Source organism: Ostrinia furnacalis, unplaced genomic scaffold, assembly GCF_004193835.3.
Source record: "Ostrinia furnacalis isolate ACB-3 unplaced genomic scaffold, ASM419383v2 OfSCF0208, whole genome shotgun sequence".
NCBI lineage: Eukaryota > Metazoa > Arthropoda > Insecta > Lepidoptera > Crambidae > Ostrinia > Ostrinia furnacalis.
In genome coordinates this window covers 209926-231832 of record NW_021130447.1, presented here as the reverse complement: position 1 = coordinate 231832, position 21907 = coordinate 209926, and the positions used below count along the sequence as shown (strand labels likewise).

Genomic DNA, 21907 nt, shown 5'->3' with positions numbered 1-21907 from the left:
ATTAGTTTTGCGGAGTTACGAACATTTTTGAGGATTACAACTGAGAGATACTTCGTGTATAAGTATTTCTATTTTGAGTTTTGTTTGTATTAGGATTTCGCGTCCCTATTAGGGTATTGGATATCGAGAGGATCGAATTACTTATTAATATGCTTGTATAATGTCTAAGAAAAGAACTAGATATCTATTAATAACTTATAATATTCAGTCCGTGTCTGCTTGGCGCTTGTCAAAAGCAATAACATCATCATAAGCCGAGTATATGTTTTGTTGCCGTTTTCCCTAGAGTAAGTAGGTAGGGTAGGTTTCTAAAAGGTAACTAATTGCTACTTTACGAGAATTCATTTAACTACTAAGTAGTAGAGCCGTAAATATCCCTAACTGGGCCCTCTGTAATTTTGTGAGAAGTAAATCTGAAATTACGGTTGTAAAACACACCACAAGCTACTACAATAATGGGTTATAATAAGCGCCTTATTTCAAGGTTGATAAAGTCTAAATTCGACGGCAAGTGTAAATTTAGTTAAGCACTCCCATTAATTGCAGAGGTCTTTGCATCAAAACCATATAAATGGCTGTATTTTGTGTTTGTTGGTTGTTTTTTATGGGACAGGAGGCAAATATTTTGTGTATTAGAATTAACAATTAGGTATCAACGTCCTTCATTATATCTAATACCAATAGACACATCTATACTAATATTATAAAGCTGAAGAGTTTGTTTGTTTACTTGAACGCGCTAATCTCAGGAACTACTGATCCGATTTGAAAAATTCTTTCAGTGTTAGAAAAACCATTTATCGAGGAAGGCTACAGGCTATATACCATCACGCTACGAGTAATAGGAGCAGAGCAACAATGAAAAATGTTGCAAAAACGGGTTTTCACGCGTACGAAGTCGCGGGCATAGCTAGTTATATTATAGTGGTGAACATAATACACAGAAATAGATAATAATGGTTTAATTAATCGTCAATTAATATACAATATCATTATGTTAAAAGAATACATCACTGTACATTAGGATACACCTCTAGACAATGTATCATACGTAGTGATAACGATAAATGTGTAAACATTGAACGAAGTGCTCTCAAACTTGTATATTACATTGTCTACAGGCTTAAACTTATCACAAATTACATTTATCAATATCAACAATCTCAACTTTTTATAACGCAGTAGATAGTGTTACATTATTAGTAACAACTTATAAAGAAAACGCAATTACAAACAACGGCGCATCAAGGTAAATACAACAAAAAGATACTGAATCTTATTCGAATGTAAATGAGCGATGAGAGGTGCGATTTGCAACAAAAAGATATACCTACTTACTTTGATGTGCCATCGACTGTGACGTAATAATTATATTACAATTAGAACCCTGCATATTACATCATATTAATTAGTCAGTCTAAAATATGTACAGTCAGTTTCAATAATATTGTACACTCAGGAAGGTCATTTTCCTTTCTTAATAAAAAAGAAACATGGTCAAAATATCTTAACAATCACTATTACTTACTTAAATGCAGTGGATTGGTTATTTTATTATTGGATCGATTTTATTTATAAATTATGTTGGTCTAGTTAATAAAATGGGAGTTGTACAATACAAGTTGTACACTATCATAAATATCTATAATTTAAAAGAATAAAAAATCATTATTGTAAATAATGATAGTTATGTTATGTCTTATTTCTATGTAATTTAGTATTTGAGCGGATGATAATTTATCGAGATCTTAATAGATAAAATAATTACATGTATGTACTCGTACTAAAAAAAACAGATATTTTCTGCAACCAAAAAACTACAACTTATTAAATAAAAATGTTCCTTTTGCATTTTAAAGAGGCAGATACTCACAAACATGTACGAAACAAGCAAGCTAAACGAAAATGTTTCGTCTGTGTTGTCAACTGTACTTTTTTGTATATTACTACTGTTCATTAGAACATAGCATTAAAATGTTGCGACTCTACAATTTTTTGGACTAAAATACCTTACAAATGCTTGCGAATATCGTGCACCAACAGATTCTTGAGGTAGTTGTTCTCATTGGCAAAGCATTCCACTATGTCGAAGTGATCAAACTCATCTTTGATCTCCAAATACATGTTCTGCATCAAGCAGGTGTTTTGCAGGAGTTCATAGAACTCCCTGCTTTGTTTCTTGAAAGTGGGACTGTCGTTTTGACCAGCTAAGATGTATACCCGCAGCCTCCTCATCTGAAGGTGGGTGTAGCAGTCAAATTGGGGGGACAGGGGGATGGCCCACTCAGGGGGCAACTGAACTGCTTCGTTGACAGAGGTGTGGACAAGTTCGCGGAGGTCATACACTCCTGAGATGAGGAAGGCGCCTTGGAGTCTGTTGGAACCGATGCTGCTGTCCAGGAAATCTGCGTTGGACAGTAGTTTTGCCACGAGATGAGCACCAGCTGAATGGCCGGCGAAGTACACCCCTCTATAAAAAAACAAAAGAAAGTGAATGTTAATCATGCTTGCAGCGCTGCAGCGGTCTTAGGCTGAGTGAACCACCTAACCGGTTTTTTTTGTATAAAGGTTGACAGATTTTGACGTTTATAAGATGGTCCAACCCAGCCTTAAAGTTTAGGTTTTATTTAGTTAGATACATTATAACGGTCATTCTCCGGATCTGGATTATTTTGTTGATTACCCCGACCTTTTTTATTTTTGAATTTAGAGTAATTTTAGGTAAAACATTTCAAAATAGACATTATTACGAGCATATTTTTTATATTGGCCCATCTGTAGCAAGCAGGAATAAAAAGTTATGCGACATCAAAATTTTCATGGTCGGGGTAATCAAAGTTGGGAGTCAGAGTAATCAAAAATAAAACAAAATATTTTATTTTCTAAGGTTTTTTTTAAGTTATGGTAAAATAAATGTTATTATAACTAGCCATTTGTTATTTTAATGTATAAACGACAATATTGTAAAGTTTCAACAAAATCTGTTAAGTAGTTGTTGCGTAAAAGAGTAAAAAACATACATATACATTATACATATAATATTAGTGACTCAATGTCCTATGTCTCCTATATGGGACAGAAGGCGTCCACAACAGTCCTCCATCGCATTCGGTCTTGAGCTTCGTGTTTGATCTCGCTCCAAGTCTTAACAGTGCGCCGCTATGTTTTTTTGGCGCGACCACGTTTGCATTTTCCCTGGGGGTTCCAATCTAGAGCCTGCTTGGGGATGTGATCGGGGTCCCTTCGGAGAGTGTGGCCGATCCAGTTTCACTTGCAGCGTTTATTCTGCTGAAAGATCGGTATTTCGTGGCAGCGTTCCAAAAGTTCAAAAAAACAGGATAGAGTAAATCAATCGTGCACTGAACCAAGGTCGGGGTAATCATATTCTTATCTCGATAACTCCGAAATCCTGCGACAAGTTGCATTACCGATCACCTCGGCACGCAGGCCACCACTAAAGGTTCACGGGGGAGGATAGAGCTCGTTTCTTAATTGCGTAGCTAGGGACGTAGGCGCACATTAGTGACGTGTCGGGGTAATCACGGTTAACGCCCGGACACAACTTCAAATAGTTATTTTACAAAACCTTTTAGTCATATAGTTATATCGTATTTAATTTATCAATGTAAATTTAATCAGTAATCGATTACATAAGCATTGAAAGCGGTAATAATAACGGATTAATTTATACGAGCAAATTTGTTCTGAAATCGGGAGCGCGGACACGTCGTGGTAATCAATTTTTGACGACTTACGATTTTTTTTAAATTACTTCAAGAACCAAAGTTATACTATTAGATAAAAATATTTGTTACTAAAATATTATGATATTCGGGTACTTTTTGGCCCCGGACACGTGATTTTCTTGGCCGGTGGAATGACCCATAAATATTCACAAGGTACCTATAGTCTTCGTGCGTAGAAAAAACAAGAAAAAAAAGTCTTATCATTCAACCGATGTAAATTTTCAATCGACAAATGTGGACAAATAAGTCGCAATTTGTTGTTACATCGTTCGTTCCGAAAGAATGTGACACAAACACTCAATACACTTTATCGTGAAAAAAGGTAATATTTAAACAGTCAACAGAAAATCTACTCTCATGCATTGTGATAAGTATCATTGTCACAACACACAAATGCTGAGCCATGGGTATACTTTCTTGGTGGGTCTTTATTTGGCTATCAAGAAAAGATGTAAATATCCCAGCAAATGTATTTATTTCCTTTTGATATAGGTACGGTTTGCTTGTTACGTTACGTTTCCTATAAATCTTAATCACTAGTGACAATTCCATCGTGTTCTATAAACATCTTCGGATTTTGGTTTTATACCTCCTTAATATTACTTTTCCTAACAAATTTCCCTTTTTTCAGGCTTTTCTTTTCAGTTTTGTCTTTTATTTAGATATACATTTAGATAGGTAGGTAGGTAGTAAGTAAATTAACAAAGTCTCAAGCCCCTTATTACAAAAAAGCTAAACTTGCATTGATCACTAGTTTAAATTGACATTTAATACTTATAAGTAGAAATATAATTTGCCTAGACTAGTCTGATAGACTACTAGTACTAGTCAGTGGACATAAGTAGGTATTCAAGGGAGGCACTTTGTTTGTACGCAAATGAAAATACCTACTGATATGTAGGTAAATTATATTAAGTTAGATATTACCCATCTGAAATGATTCTTAATAACTATGCAATACTAAATTAAAAAATATCAATCTGCTTGAATCATATAACAACATGGGTTACCTACTCGTACCTACTTCGAAAACGTGACGGTTTTGAAATTAACCATATCATCATGAATGAACATAAAATCAATTAGTTTTAGTTCGCAGGGTACAGTTGTAAAACAATAGTTGTGTTATATTTTGGCGGACCGTGAGTGAAAACTATTGTTTATAAACACATTTTGACAAAACGTGTGTATGCTAATATCAGGAATTGTTGTACTGTAGCGTGAGGATAAACGTGACACTTGTATTCGTACATAGAGATATTTATTTATTTATTGTGTGGTCCACAGCAGTTATAGGCCTGCGGTGCACCTTTCAGGAATTCGTCGGCCGTTTGGTGTAGTGGTTCGAATCGGACTACTATTCCGGAGGTTGCGGGTTCGATTCCCGCACAGTACAAACATTTGTGTGCATGAACATATGTATTTGTTTGTATTGGACTGGGTGTTTTCTATGTATAATATGTATGTATTTACAAAAAAAAAAGTATTTAAGTATGTTCATATCCGTTGTCTAGTACCCATAGTACAAGCTTTGCTTAGTTTGGGGCTAGCGGCGTAGTGTAAAATGTCCAAGGATATTTATATAAAAAAAAAATATTAGGTACGGCAAAGTAGCATAATTTATTTCCAATTCGGATACTATAGTGTTCAGCTTTATTATATCTGTACCTATACTTACTGCCTAAATCGCAAAAAATAGGTACACCGAATTTATTCTATTGAAAAGATATGAAGAAAAGCGACATAATATCACAAATTGTAATTTACTGGGCTATTAGTTATCTTGTGTAGGCAAACTCTTACCACAGAATAAGTAATAGTACAGGTACAGAAGGATTACTCCGCACGACGATTTAAATAAATGCGAGTCTTGCTGCGACGCGATACAGTGGAATTCAGCTCGCACAGCACTACGTATTTTATTTACCTACAAGTTTTGTCTCTTTCTATCGCGTGCCTCTGAACTCTTCTTACGCTGTTAGGGTTGCTGTCTAGTGAAAAAATAATTAATCTACTTATTTGTAATGAGGTACGTATGTAGGTAAGTAAAAATAACATTTCAAATATACCTAATTAGGATTAAAAAAATTTGTTCTATTACAATGTCTTCATTCATACCTACCTATTTTAACATAAGACAGATAAATTAAACATACTATTACAGAAAAAAAAGAATCCTATACTATCCTAAGAATTTTATTATTGATTACCTACATGGCCAACATACCTTTCAGCATCTTTGGGAAGCGAAAAAAAAAAGATAAATCCGGTAATTTCTTTTCGAATTTAAACACCCGAACGCCGCACAATATTTCTTTCTCTTTATGTCCATTTTTAAATAATACTTCGATCATAGAATTATAATCATACTAAAACGCAAGCCAGCGTCCTGACGAGCGAGCGCGTGACACTCGACTGATATAATACCCGCCGGCGGGGCGCTTCGCTGTAGGTAATTATCGGATGTACCGCGCGGAGTGAGCCAGGCCTGCTCTTACTTAATATTCATCCTAAATACATCCACATAAATTAAAACAATAAAAAAATAATAAATGGTTACTGTCTTGAAACCAGAAATGAAAATAAAAAACTTAACAGAATTTGTTTAAATTCAAAAATCGAATGTCAAAAACATTCGTCCCACGTAATGAAAAATGGCCTAAAACCTGTTTGAGGGGCCGCGTTTATTTTTCTTAAGAGCCGTTGAATTTTGTATTTAAAGTAAGGTTGTAAAATAAAGTACATTATGCGATAAGTATTCGATTTCACGTTCGACTGCGTTAATCTGAGAATTTACATGCAATTCGTGAGTAGAAAACTTGTGTGTGAATATTTTACGGTTCACTTACGACGTTACTTTAGTATAGTTAGTGACCCGAGTTGACAAAGAGTCGGTTACGTTAGTGTAGATGTATTTTTTGAACCAACTCAAGTCACTAAACTTCTACAAATTGTTTAAAGCAGTGTTTTTCAACCTTTTTCATGACATGAATCCCCGACCGTTCGCATTTTTATCCCATGCATTTTATAATGTTACAAAGATGTTGTAGGGACAGAATACTAACAATCCATACAATTTTTTTATGCATTTGCATAATTAGATTTTTTTTTTTATTTATTTCGGATGAATCTCTATAACTTTATTTTTTTACTGAGGTAGTTTTTACGACCTCTCTCGCGACCCCCCCTATAGTGGCTTCGCGACGCCCCAAGCGGTCGCGACCCACAGGTAGAAAAACACTGGCTTAAAGGATTTTTATGATGGTAATGACTATTTATATGATGTTGAGTCATAAATTACCTGCTGCCCATTTTCTCTGCATATTCAAAGACGAATTTGGCTGCATTCTGAATCTGGTTGACGATTTCTGGCAGGGTAGCGGCAGGGCAGAGGTCGTAACCCACTACCACGGTCTTTACCCTGGACTGGTGCAGGGGAACCACAGGGTACCTCGACAGCTCCCTGGAGAGCTCCTGCCAGTAGCCGCCGTGAACGTAGACCAGGATAGGGGCATCTGAAATACACAATGGTTGGTTTAAACCATAGTACCTACTTAGAATAAAACATCTTAGCTTAGAATAATGAGTACTATTTTACGAGAGAAAAATATTTTCTCCTAGATTTATTTGACTTATGCCCGTTTTCACCTTCAATCCCTAATTTTTAAGTGATCCTATGGTAGCAAATAACAGAAATTTTGTTTACATAGGGGACATTTAAAAATTAGGGATTGATGGTGAAAACGGGCATTAATGTGCGTAGAGTTCATCAATTTCTTTTGAGTTTGAGTGGAGGAATACGTGACTTTGTAGGAATAAACTCTTTTGACCCATAGGTGGATAAAATTGTATTATTTGCGTAGGAGCTACTAATGTACCTAATTGTATTTAACTTTCTCTATAATTATGGTATCATCTAGAACAAAGTATTTAACGGGATACTGTACCGACAATTAATAAACATAAGTACCAAATAAATAAACATCCCCGCGGCTTTAATAAGCGCTATTGTCTTCGTAAATATTACAAATTGAGATGAATGGTATTTAATTACCTTTATCTCCGTTGTCATTTTGTTCAAATATGTATCTTAGAAGTAAGGCACGTCATAACACAAGTCGTTCTATTAACCCACTTTTTTATTATAGTCTCAAACGCTAAACTCAAACGTCATCAAGCATTGTCCAATAAAATCGTTGATACTTAATAAACGAGTTAATCTATTAAATAAACATTAACACTTAATTACTTAGGGCTAATGGCCTCTACAATCATTAAAAGTAATAGATGCCATATAAATAGAAAAATAATTGAATTAAACTTAAGACTGGCGACATCACTTGTCTCTTGAAAAGAATCAATTAAGTCAAATAAATACTCGTATAGCCCATTTGGAGTAATGGTCAACAATACTATGGGTAGGTACTAGGCAACAAGGATAATATTACTAGCAGCAGTTCAAAAGAAGTCGACTCCTATGGGACCTTTGTCCACTATGCGGTCGTAGGCAGTTAGTAATTCCGAATGATAAGGTCAAAGTGTGTTTCTTACAGAAAGTTTGTGTAGGTATTGGGTGTATAGCACAAAACTATTTACTTTGGTGTATGGGAGAGTCGGCCGTTTGGTGAAGTGGTTCGAACGGAGTCCTATACTGAGTAATCGCGAGTTCGATTCCCGCTCAGTACAAACATTTGTGTGCATGTACATTTGTTGTTATTGGACTGGGTGTTTTCTATGAAAAATATGTATGTATTTACAAAAAAAGAAAGGTACTTATGTATGTTTATATGCGTTGTCTAGTTTGGGCTGCTTTACTTAGTTTGGGCCCCTAGTGGCGCAGTGTAAAAATATCCAAGGATATTATTTATTAGTCGTTCAAAACTTACCATCTGGCAGGTCAGTGCCTAGTATATCCAGTTTCTGTCCAGGGGTAGAACCATATTCTATTTCCAATTTGTGTGGAACGGTGTTAGTTGCTACATCGCTAGCTGAAAAAACACATTTTTACTATTAGTACTAACTTAAAATCTTTTTTAATTCGAAACAATAGGAGTTACGACTATTTACAAAAATAAGTTTTTATTTAATCAGGCTCGATGATCGTTAATGTTTTACTTATATGATTTCATTTGCCTTTAATGCATTGCATCACGTAAAAAACATCTCCCTAAATTACAAGAGAAGGTAAAATGTTGTCTCTTTCATGTGTTAGACCTTTTAATTAAAATTCCTGTCCAGGTGTCACAGGTATGTAACATAGTTAGGAACAGAATTTACTACGTTTGTACCGGAATGTAAATAAAAGGAAGGATTGCAATTATCATTTACAAATGAGTGAGAATATTAAAATATAGGGTGTGTAACGAACAGAATAGCAAATTCTTATAGAAACTGCTTCTTTCTCAATATTATAATAGTGCTGCAGCGTCTATGATACAATATTACATACAGTATGTACATACGGACTACGGAGTAGGTACATATGAGTTTAGTAATTAATAAAGCGTTATATGACTTGATTTTAAATATTCTGGCAATCCAGTTTTTAAGTTTGATTTCAGCCTGAAAGCACTCTTAATTTTAGGTCAATCAGGTATTACATTCTGAATTGTTTCAATAATTTCACTGGATCGTTATTATTTTAATGAACGGTCTAATAGGTATGTTTAGTTCCACGTTACGATTGTTTTCTTTCTCTGAAACGATGTTAAGAAGTAGGTACTAACTTTTCAAGTGAAGCAAGAAAAATATCTTATCCTTGTAAAGACCGTGCCTAATTAATCCTTAATTCCATATAACAAATGAAGGTAAGCACCTTAATTTAATATTATCGCTCTACTTAATGACGAGAAACTCCATCATTGCCATGTGGCACCATAAGATACATAATAATGGTGTACAACTATCATTATCTGTTTAGTCTCGTGAAACTACGACACGAATAATCACGGCAAAAATAAAGTACATTTTTTAATCATAAAGTACCATTATATCGTTTTCTATCCCATCTTACTTTTTGTTTTATTTGGTTACTGATTAAAAATAAAACTTAATTTTGAAGTTAATGCCGTACAACCCGATCGAGTTAACGCGCACCTGGCAGCCGTGACGTCACGTCGACGCTCTATTACCACAGAATAAGTAATAGTACAGGTACAGAAGGATTACTCCGCAAGACGATTTAAATAAATGCGAGTCTTGCTACGACGCGATACAGTGGAATTCAGCTCGCACAGCACTACGTACCTACAATTTTATTCACCTACAAGTTTTGTCTCTTTCTATCGCGTGCCTCTGAACTTTTCTTACGCTGTTAGGGTTGCTGTCTAGTGAAAAAATAATTAATCTTCTTATTTGTAATCAGGTACGTACGTAGGTAAAGTATTACTGTTATTTTACCTTTGTAAAAATAACATTTCAAATATACCTACTTAGGATTAAAAAAAATTTATTTTATTACAATGTCTTCATTGATACCTATTTTAACACAAGACGAATAAATTAAACATACTATTACAGAAAAAAAGAAGAATCCTATACTATCCTAAGAATTATTGATTACCGACATGGCCAACATACCTTTCATCATCATTCTTTGGGAAGCGAAAAAAAAGATAAATCCGGTAGATTTCTTTTCGAATTTAAACACCCGAACGCCGCACAATATTTCTTTCTCTTTATGTCCATTTTTAAATAATAGAGCGGCAGGATCTTATGCGTAAAATCAAATAGACCGGTTCTCGAAAACAGCGGCGCGGCAGCGGGGTGGCAGCGGGCAACGAGCGGGCAGCGGCGAGGGAGCGGGCAACGAGCGGGCAGCGCACTCCTTCTTTTGCCCACAATAAATCGAGCGTTAGGAATAAATTTGAATCGAAATAAAATTGTCGCCGTTGTTCAGACATTTCGTTTGCGAATAAAAACAAATATCTCGAAAACACAACCCCGAACACAACACTTCGCCGCTAAAGCGCCGCGCGAGCTGCCCGCTTGTTTCGAGAACGGGTCTGCGTTGCCCGCCCCGCTCCAGCGCCGCCGCCGCTCCCGCCCCGCTGCCCGCTAAGTTCGAGGCTGAGGCCTTACGGACCGAGCAAACGCAGAGAGGTGTGCGGATAAGTGCAAAGGAGAGTCGTATTCTAGCGAGGTGCGCAGTTAGAATTTATTAGTAGGTTGAATGTTATTTGCTCCCAATTCTAGCGTTCGCTCCATCTCCGTAACAGAGCGTCGAGGTGACGTCACGGCTGCCAGGTGCGCAGTTAGCTCGATCGGGTTGTATAGTATTTGCTCCCAAACAATCTCTAAGGCTGAGTTGCACCATCTAAACTTTGACCGTAACTATAACGATAACCGGCGTCTTTTGTATGGAGTTTAACAGATTTTTGACGTTTGTTAAAGTCAAAGTAAGATGGTGCAACCCAGCCTTAAATCACAATGTAGGGATGTGTAAAAGAAGGAGATTTTCTCACCTTCAGCGACAAACTTGACGTGATGCTGCAGAACCTCTTGTGACGATGGAAACCGCCTCGACCACTTGCTGGGGGAGTATTCCAACTCCAGGTCCATGGAGTCCATGATGACTGACATCTTGCTTGCGGTGTTTGGTGGTATCTAGAAAGATAAACGTAATCTTTAAGTGGTACACTCATACAATAAGAGCAGGATTATTATAAATAGCTGACAACATATCAAACTATATTTTTGTAACAAAATAGCATTAAAATGTGTTACTACAAGTAATAAAATGCCACAATGTTTATACAGGGTGTTAGGTAAATGGGTATATAAGCCGACACTAACCCATGTTAACATGGTCATATAAATGGTATGGTGAAATCAGAAATTTGATATCAATACTCAATACTCAAATCTTTATTGCATTTCACAGTGTACATTAGGTCATAAATATATAATTGGATCACCATGAACCCTGTCGGACATTTAAATAATTATTATTATTATTGTATTAAACTAGATTCTTTAATATTATTAATTAGAATAAATATTAAATTATTGTATTTAGTGTATTATTATATTAGAACTACGTCTAGATGTTGTGCTGATTCATTTTGATAAGTTTGTGGTGATTACTACTGAAAGATCAGTTTAAAACCATTAAAAACACGGTAAATCTTTTATATTTTGCTTACTTTGGTATTGAAATTCGGCACAGTGTAGGTGCTTCATATTGTATGTAAAATATGCGTTGAACATCTGCGACGATAGGAGAAAGGCACACGTAAGTTTTTGAAGCTTGGAGTGCCTATGATATGGCAAAATGTTTGCAGTTAATTTCACAGAATTTTCCTGGTTTAAGTAGTTAATGAAAAACTAAAAGAAGGTATTTTTGATGGACTTCAAATAAGTCTATTAATAAAAGACACCACTAAATTTGAGATTTCCATGAATTATGTGGAACGGCTTGTGTGGATATTTGTACCCGTTGTACAAAATTTCCTCGGAAAGCATGAGGCTGACAACTATGTAGAATTTGTATACGATGTGCTGGTTCAATTCAAAGATTTAGGCTATTATATGGGTATAAAATTAAAATGTCTCAACAGTAACCCAGATCAATTCCAACAAAATATAGGAGAACTAAGCGAAGAACAAGGAAAACGTTTTCACCAAAATCCCCGGCACCAAAATGGCTGTAGGCCAGTGTAATTATACCTAGCAGTGTATGTTCATTTACATTTATTAATTCAAAGTTGTTGTTGTCAATATTTAATGTTAAATTTAAATTCAATGGTGTTTTCTGGGATGGGTGAAAGGACATTATTTGGTTTATTTCCAAGTTGTGTTCGGATAGCCAGTTTTTTGTTTTGTACAGAATATTACTAAGTATTTCGTTTATGTTTGTAGAATCTTGACTTTTGAAAAGAATAGATAGGTAGGTACATCATCCGCAAACATCACACAATATTCATTCAGAGCTTCGGCAAAGTCATTGATATAAATCAAAAATAATAAACACCCCAACACGCTACCTTGGGGTATTGAAGCGTTTACACTTATTGTATCAGATTTGATTCTTTCAATTTTTTTGTTTTGATTATTAAAGTGCTCAATTTCTATTGTTTGCTTTCTATTATGAAGGTATGATATCAACAAGTCATGACAAGTACCCCTAATTCCTATATATCATAGAGTTTATTTAATAATATATTATATTGCACTTTATCATAAGCTTTTTGGTCATGTCTATTAATATCCCAATTGCGTATTTCCTATCGTTAATTATATTATGTATTTCCTGGATATATTTGAATATTGCAAGGATGGTTGACTTGTTTTTACGGAATCCATTTTGACATTCACTTAGAATATTATATTTTTCGCAAAACTTATAGATACGGTAAATTACTTAGTTTTAACGTCATTTTTTGATTACCTACATAGTTTAGGCATAATTTAAAGGCTGATTTACACCGTATTAAGTAGGTAACTAAATTTAAAAATAATTTTAAGTGATTAATTGCACTACTTAATACGTATAAATCAGCCTTAAAAAGCCAATTCTTGCGGAATCATGTTTAACTACTTAAAAACAGGAGTTTCTTGTTATTTCTCTAAACTTTTAGCAAGATCAAAAACATGATTTTTTTTCTTCTAATATACTACATACTAGGCTGTGTTAAGTTCATAATTAGATTAAATTATATGAAGATTCTTATTCTTCTAGGAAAATTTAGATTTAAATTTAGGAATTTAGATAGGCAATAAGCATTTTTCCGCGTGCCTGCTGTATCTTTTTGATAAATAGCAGGTACTGGATTAACGATTAACGGACTTAGGATAATTTAACGGAAGTTAACGAATCAGTTAACATTTTTTAAAGTTAACTTAAAAGTTAATCCGTTAATAGAAATGTTAACTTCGTTAATTAACGATTAACGGATTAAAGAGTTAATGCCCAGCTATGGTAATAAGCCTCTGTAAAATTCCTAATTCATTTTAAGTCCTAACAGGAAAAGAGCTGTATAATATGAGTTTGGCGTATCTGTGTGCCTGCATGCCATCGTACATCGTAGCACCCAAACGGATAAACCGATTTTGATCTAATTTATTGTTATTATGAGGCCAATAAACGTGCTATGCCCGAGTAATGTAGCACCTTGTGGCCGTGACATTGAACCTTTTCCGCGTACAATACCATTTTTGTTTTGCAATTGTTTTGTGTTATTGTTATGTATACTCTTTTATTTAAAATTATATGCTCGCTCTATATACTACAATTGCAAATCCGGTAGGTATGTCTAGCTAGATCTTAATTAATAACAGCGACCACAAAGCACGATCTTAAGCCATTTTTCTCCAGCCACTGCTTAAATGCAAATTTAAAAATTTAAAGCAAATTAATTACTTGCAAATTTAAAAATCAAAGGATTAAATTCTACTGCTCAAAAGCAACAAATTTCCTACAGAAATACTATCGACATTCTCAAAAAAAATGTCCCCATACTAATTAGCTGATTAGTGACGATAATTTGTATGGAAAAGTTGTTTTTTTTAAGATTTGAACTTCCTTCTCTTGAGGAAAATTGTTGCATTTGTGCAGTAGAATCAATCCTTTTTGTTTAATCCACCCTTTATGTTCTACATAGTTTAAAATACCAACAGCTTTTCTAAGATTAAAGTAGGTACCTACCTAATATAATTTTGCTGACAAAATTTTGACGTAATTTTTATACATAGGCATCGACTACATCCGGTAACAAAATGGCTCGGCCTACTGACATCATTTTAGAAGCAGATTAATTAATTATATTATTAATTGGAATTTTAGATTACATTCCCAAACTAAAATAAAAATATTACCTTCTTAGGTTCCTTGTCTGCTTCAGAGGCTGGTGTTACGAAACTAACAATAAAATTAATAAACTTTTCAATTAAAAGCATCATCTTGAAACTACACTTCAAAACTATTTTAGAGACTACAAAACTGAGTTACTTTTAAAATTAATAATACTAAATTAAAGCGTAAAAGACGCGAGAGCGGAGCGAGCGTAGCAAGCGCACTACGGCAAAGCAGACTCCGCTAAGCGCTTTTAGCATACTGCTCAATGGTAGGTTACACTAGTTAGTAGGTACTTTGTAATTATATTCTTTTGTCACAATGTTTAAATATTTACGCGTCGCATCTAGGGTTGCCAGGTGTCCGGCTTTAGTCGGACATGTTTGGCTTTTTACGGACTTGTGTTTACAGCCAAATTAATATTGTCTTGTCCGGCCTGTCCGGCTTTTGTTAGGCTTTTTATGCTGCCGATGTAGTCGAAAGTCGAGCCACAGAATAATATCGAGCACGCATGGGATGTTGGACTACTGATACCAAGATGATAGTGATAGTCATGAGGTATGACTAATTGCACCCCCTCCCCCCGTGACATGCTTAAAAAAGGTATGTGTCCGGCTTTTAGGGTTAAATGTCCGACCAAATTAAGCACCGAATCCGGCTTATGTGTTTTTTACCTGGCAACCCTAGTCGCATCGTTTTGTCCTTTAGCACTGCTCGGGGTAAAGCGTTCAAATAGTGACAACGACCACCTTTATTACAGATACATTAAGAAAGGTTTTTATCTTGTTTTTCTTAACATTTTCTAAGACACGTTTGGACAATTTAGATGTATTGTGTTTTACAGACGTCATTATTTGCTAAAACAGTAGATAATAGGTGGAATAATTTCATGAAATCGCATCGGTCCCATAATAAAATTCAAGTCAAGACAATTCAACTTTGTTTCCACTATACCAATTTAGTATTCTCGTAGTACAAAGAGTTGGTTAGAATCTCAAATTGAGGTGAAATAAATATTGAAGATATTAAGTAGGTAATTTTTGTACGAATAAAATATGGATAATTAGCTATAAGTAGTCTATCTACACTAATAAATTAATTCACTAATGAATTCTTTTTATTTTGCACTTATCCGAGTATTTAGCTTTATGTTAAACTTCTTCATCAAACAAGCGACGTGCATTCTGAATGATCATTATATACTTATAGAAGTCACTGTGACAGTGAGTCTCTGTTTCATCATATTTTCATAGTTATTCAATCTTATTTATAATTGCCATGTAAAGTCTACCTTGTCAAATGTATTACCACGAACGATACAAAATGCAGAAAACTTTAAACTAGACTTAGAAGAAAACAAGTTTTTCAGTTCTAAGTTCAATAAGGCTGAGTTTCACCACCTAACTTTAACGGTAACTATGACGGTAACCAGTGCCTTTTAAGTACTTATATGGAGTTTGACAGATTTTTGACGTTTGTTAAAGATAAAGTAAGATGTTGCAACCCAGCCTAAGTAGTTAGATATCAAGTGTAGGTACTTAATTGATTACTCATCCGATGTTGAAAGTAAAATATCTAATCTCTAGTTTAATAGAGTAAATATTTACATTGATAACAGTGAATATAATGACAGAGGTTACATCATTGTACTTATAGCCCTCCTCAACAACTTTAACATCAAGAAATCTCAGATTTACTTTAGTAAATAAATCATAAATACCTACTTCATAAGTAGATAAAAAAAAGTTTAAAATAAAAGTATTAGTAGACAATGCTGATATGATATTAATTTCGTGAATGTCTGTTATATTTGTATAGATAATTTAATTTTCTATTGCAATCATCAAAACCGATGTCAAATACAGTTTATCTCAATTTGATGAAATTAGGGACGCTCCCTTTGAAGCCAATTGTTGATTGAAGTTTGAAACGTTGGCTTAGATGATTAAGAAAGGTTATCGGGGATCATCAATCTATTTTGTGTACCATGCCCAGTATTGCCCAGATGTCCCCACAAACGCGGACATGTAATAAATAAAATATAGTTTGTAAATAAATGTCTTGTCTATGTGGGGTGCTGATTAGTTAAAGTTTATATAACCCTGTTTATGAAGTGATAGATTTATGTAATAGCTAATCTAAATTATGATATTGTCAGGCCTGTGTTTATAAATTTTACGTTGTGATAATGTAGATTGTTATGTTTCTAAATAGACCCAAGTTGGGTTCGCGTTTTTAAATGTTGCGCAAATCTCGATTGAAACGCAAATTAGTTTTAAACAATTTTATTACTGAAAACGAAACGTGCTTCTCGAGTACAAAGTCAAGGCTACTGATAACTTGATACCTAATATCTTTAGGTATAACAAAAAAAAAACAAATTATAAAATCAAATAAATGTTGTAAAAACATTGTGCTCGTTTACGATTTAAAACTTTGTAGTTTCTTCTTTAAACTTGCTACTTTATCGTCTTCATTTTTATTATGAAGCATTTTCTCGAATGTGTCAAATAACTAGATGCTCTGGTGGAACGTCTTAAAATGTAGGGGAGACCGGGGTGAGTTGTAACAGTTGAGAGTTGTGACATTATCGATTTTTGTAAACCTTAATAAGTTTATACCATCAGCAAGCTCGCAACAGCGTGCATACTCGTATGGTGGCTAGAGACCTGAACTAAACAAATGGTTCTGTTTTTTCCTTTTGAAGTACGGAACTCTAAAAACGCGCACTGTTACGAGCTCGCTAGTAGTTAATAAGTTCAAAATATCGACAATGTCACAACTGTCCTCTGTTACTACAACTCACCTCAGTCTCCCCTACATAATGATATTCAAAGCCATAGAATATTTTATTCGCCGCTTATCTCTTTACTTTATTTACAAAACGATACTTATCTAAATTGTTTCTAGTCTAAATCTGGTGGAAGATGCCAGCGGAAAAAAACCGTCGCAGGTCAACACCAGATACTTTCTACAAATATTATTGGTTAAAATGGGCTTAATGTTTATTTATTAATTAAGTAAATGCTTAACGTCAATAGATCTATTAGACTATTATACCTAATGTTTGTGAATACGGGCGTTAATCGGTTTTTAGGTATACCCAAGTAAATATAATAACTTGTTTACAGTAACTTTCGTTAACGATCTTCTTAACAATCTTTTTATTTGGTTAAGTTTAACTATTGTTATTTTTGACAGCACGTTACCACCTTACAAGTCTTACAATCAAAACAATCGAACACCACTCGTAGTACAAGAATTGTTTAGTTAAGTCTGATAATTTCTTGCGATTAGTAATTATTTGTTGTTACTTTAACGTAGAGTACTTATTGACCTAAGTCCCCGGGACTTGACTCAAAAGCTCGGAACAAAAGACGGCCCTAGATCCTTATCTTTTGCACGCTCTTGGCAAAATAACTTTGTAAGTACCTATCTAACTTTAACACTCAATACTAAATAGAGATACGCCCGTATTCACAAACATTACTATGAGGTCTCACAGTGCGCGTGGACGCACAGGGTGACACACGAACCTGCAATCACAGCAGAGCTCTGTATAACGCTTTGCGTTGGATTTGCTGCTTCACTTAAGCAAGCATCGTTTTAGAATACGGGCCTTAGTACCTAATAATACATGTAGTAATACATACATGCAGTAAGTAGATCTATATCTTCAGGGCTGAATTTAAGTACCTTGAAGCCACGATAGCTGAACGGTGAAGGGGTCGGACTAGCCGACTCGTGATCCGAGGAACGCGGGTTCGAACGCTCGACTATTGTGGTGAGCCTACTCGTGACACAAGCATTTAGCTTAGTACGAGGGGATAACAGGACTAATTTTTGCAAAAACAAAATTACTTACTAAAAAAATACTTACCTACCTACTATATTCGTAAGGTTAAAAATAAGAGCAATATTGCTCGGCTAGGAAACGTTTATTGCTTGATTGCCCTCAATATCATCTCATATCCTATGAGTGACGCCACAAGTGACGTAATAATAGGGGTTAGCTCTTGCACAAACAAGGATGTTTGCCAAGGTGCTAATGTATCGGGAACAAATAAGAAAGAAAATACTTAATAAAAGTTATACATATTAACCAAAAAGTAAAAGATAGTAGGTATGGGAATTGATGAGAATGAAGGAATTTTGTGACAAAGTTTCATGCGCTCTACTTACTTCTTATCAGCACAGACATTCTTATTTCGAAACAATGGTAGAGTTAGTTCAAAAAATGAGTTTTTCCCATCCGATCCCCTGCAATCGATCCCTGGTGGATCGTTTTTATTTTTAATTATTTTGTATTCCCATCGGATCCCCTAGTATTATCAGCTTATTTTTGGTAGATATAGTCAATAATAGTGGTACAGTTAACACTAAAATGCATTTTAGAATTAACTATGATGTGCTTTATTTAGTTTATCCGAAATTAACAATAACAAGCATAGAAAACGGTCATGGTCTTGTTTAGCAAAATAATACGTGCAGTGCTTGTCGTTCAAAGACAATCAGCATCCATTGTATATCATAGCTACCTTAACTTGCTTAGAATTTATACAATGAGGGGTTCTGTTGGTAATTGAAAACTATAAGGGGATCGCTTGGTATTTTTAATTCTCGGTGAATCAGTTACAGTGGATCGGATGGGAATAAATAAAAAAATAATACCACGTCATATGACGTGTAAAAAAACCTCCCTAAAACTCTACTTAGAGAAAACTAATTAATTTTATGAAGATAAGCATAGCGTTTTCAATGCCTTATAGCAATAAGTATAGTTCTCGGCAAAAGCTTAATGGATAACGATTTGTTGAGACTAATAAAGACAACTAAAAGAAAAATATTGATGTTAAGTTGCAATGACCCTATTCACAATGTTATTGGATACCTATATGTGGTGGTGAGGCAACATGCTGGCTTCTGTCATTTGATACCAAGGTATCTTATTTCAAATAGGTACTACTATGTGTTAACTTTATAACACTGTTAAGACTGTCATTAGCTTTCTCTACTAATTATAATAAGAATATAACTGATAAAGTAAGTAAATAATTAGTGCCTCCCCATTACTAAAGAATGGAAACGTCCTGCTAACCTATCTTGTTCAAAGAAGATTTGTAGTTAAACGATATTCAAATACTTAATTAAATGACAAAATTTAATTGTGATTTGGATTAATCTGGTGGATTATCTATCTATCTATACTTATAATAAATCTGTAGAGAGGTCAATTCTGTACATTAAATATTTTGTACGGGAACGGGAACATTTGTACGAAAAAATCTAAACCGTAAGATGGATGAAGGGGGTTAAAACGGCATTCACGCGTACGAAGTCGCGGGCGGCCGCTAGTTGTAAATAAATTATATTCTAATGCGTGCAACGAACACGCGTGTTCATTTAAAAAATACACTGGAACCAAGCTGATTTGTGGTATTTAATGTAAGTTGTAATATTTAGCAGCTAGATGTGATATTTAGCACCAAAAGTTTCATCTCAGGAACATACTGGTCCGATTTAAAAAATATTTTTGTGTTGGACTATTCATCAAGGAAGGCTTTAGGCTGTATTAACATCACTCTACAGCCAATAGGGCGGAGCAGTAAAGAAAAATGTTGCGAAAACGGCTCACAAACGGCACAGCTAGTAGTCTCATATATCTACTAGGTAATGTCGGCAGATCACACAATTACTTACTTAACCTATCTAAATTAAAAAAACATAATAGGTCCGTTTTCATTGACGAGTTTGAAACAATTTTAATAAATTTTATTGCTGCAGGTTCACAAAAAATAGTTCCTGTAAGTAAGCTGTTCAATTCAAGGTCTAACCAAAACGTGACGGTGCGGTGATAGGCGCCAATAGTACTTATAATTTGCGTGACTGATAAAAACTCTAGGGCATATATAACTTTAACATATAACAAATATTTTAATAGTGCACTTATTTACTCGTGTACATAAGTAACAAAAACAAGTTTTGTAATGCTCTCCAACAAATTATGATTGGAGCGAACGCGCGAGATTCTAAACTTTTACTTTCAATTTTCCCGCCTAAACTTAACAAAACATATTTTTCTTTTGTATTTATTTATTCATTTATTAGTATGGTTTTTCTTATGAGATGAATATTATTAACGAAAATCGTACTCTAAGTATAGTATTTTTTAAAAGAAATATTTAATAAGTAATATCAGAAATTTATTTCAAAATCTTTTATCTGTTCCAACAATAAACAAAAAATGTTTACATAGATTACAAGTACGGCACCTATTTTTACATAATTATAAAGAATTCATTTAAAAGCCCTTTAGAGCTGAACTTTCGAAGTTCAATAAAAACTGTGAGCACATTATTAATTAGGTAGGTACTTTAACCAAAATCACATAAGTGCCGAAGATATAAAAAAAACGATTTTAAATACAGATACCTACTTAAAACAATAAAACACTTGTTAACTAAGTAATAAAATGCTATATTGTTAATGACAATAACCTATTGAAGGTTGAGGTATCACAGATAAGTTTAAATGTTAGGTACTTACTTTTTAACCTTAAAAAGAGCAATGAATGAAGTCATATTTGAAACAAGTGCATAAACAAAAACAATAACTATTATCTTTCTTTAAATGAGACTAAACATGTAATGAACTTTAGATACAATAACAACGTTAAAAATAGTATTTTGAAATATTAAAATTTAACAAAAGGCCTACGTAATCGAACAGATTAAACAAAATTGTTCAATTGAGGTGATATCACGTTGCATTGTTGTTAATACGCAAAAGCTAGTTTTTTAACCAACTTAATTAAATACTGATATTTTTGTTATCTTAAAATTAAATATAAAATATCAAAGTTAACTCACCCCACAAAAATAGCACGGTCAATGTATAAATAAGTTTGTTTGTAAACAAACATGCGCAGACGCACGTACGCACTCAAACCACGCCCGCTACCGTTCTCAAGCCGCGACGCACTGTGGCACTGGCGGTCCCTTACTACCCAATACACAATCTAATTATAGCATGACCGGCTGCGTCTTGATAAAACGTATCTTGTCCATAGGTCTCATGTAGATCAACCCAGTTTTAGGTGCGAATTAAGTGCGAAAGGACTATTTTGATGCAGAAGTCTTGTTAACTATTTATTTATTAAGTTAACCCTAACATGTACCGAATAATCTATAGTCCTGAAATTTATGAGTAATATAGCACTAGTAGATAGGGGGCGCGTTTAAAAGGGGCTAAAAGTTCATATAGTAAAGAAGTTTTTTTAAGTTAAAGTAGCACCATTACAATAACATAAAATGCCAAATTGTTTAGCTTTTAAATAATAAAACATATCATGCTGTAATGAAACTTTGTG

General features: G+C 34.3%; 1 protein-coding gene across 2 annotated transcripts; it reads right to left on the bottom strand.

Annotated features, from left to right (window-relative positions):
• Positions 1-1331: 1331 nt before the first annotated feature.
• Positions 1332-21546, bottom strand: LOC114355963 (kynurenine formamidase). Of its 2 annotated transcripts, none has more exons than XM_028309027.1 (5): positions 21408-21546; positions 11210-11351; positions 8633-8734; positions 7048-7261; positions 1332-2470 (listed from the first exon to the last, which is right to left on the bottom strand). In XM_028309027.1, exons 2-5 carry the CDS (start codon positions 11325-11327, stop codon positions 2011-2013), a joined length of 894 nt encoding a protein of 297 aa, XP_028164828.1. In that variant the 5' UTR covers positions 11328-11351; positions 21408-21546; the 3' UTR covers positions 1332-2010. The 2 variants fall into 2 exon arrangements, with proteins under 2 accessions (XP_028164828.1, XP_028164816.1); XM_028309015.1 differs by lacking the exon at positions 21408-21546 and adding an exon at positions 14562-14779.
• Between the last annotated feature and the right edge of the window lie 361 nt (positions 21547-21907).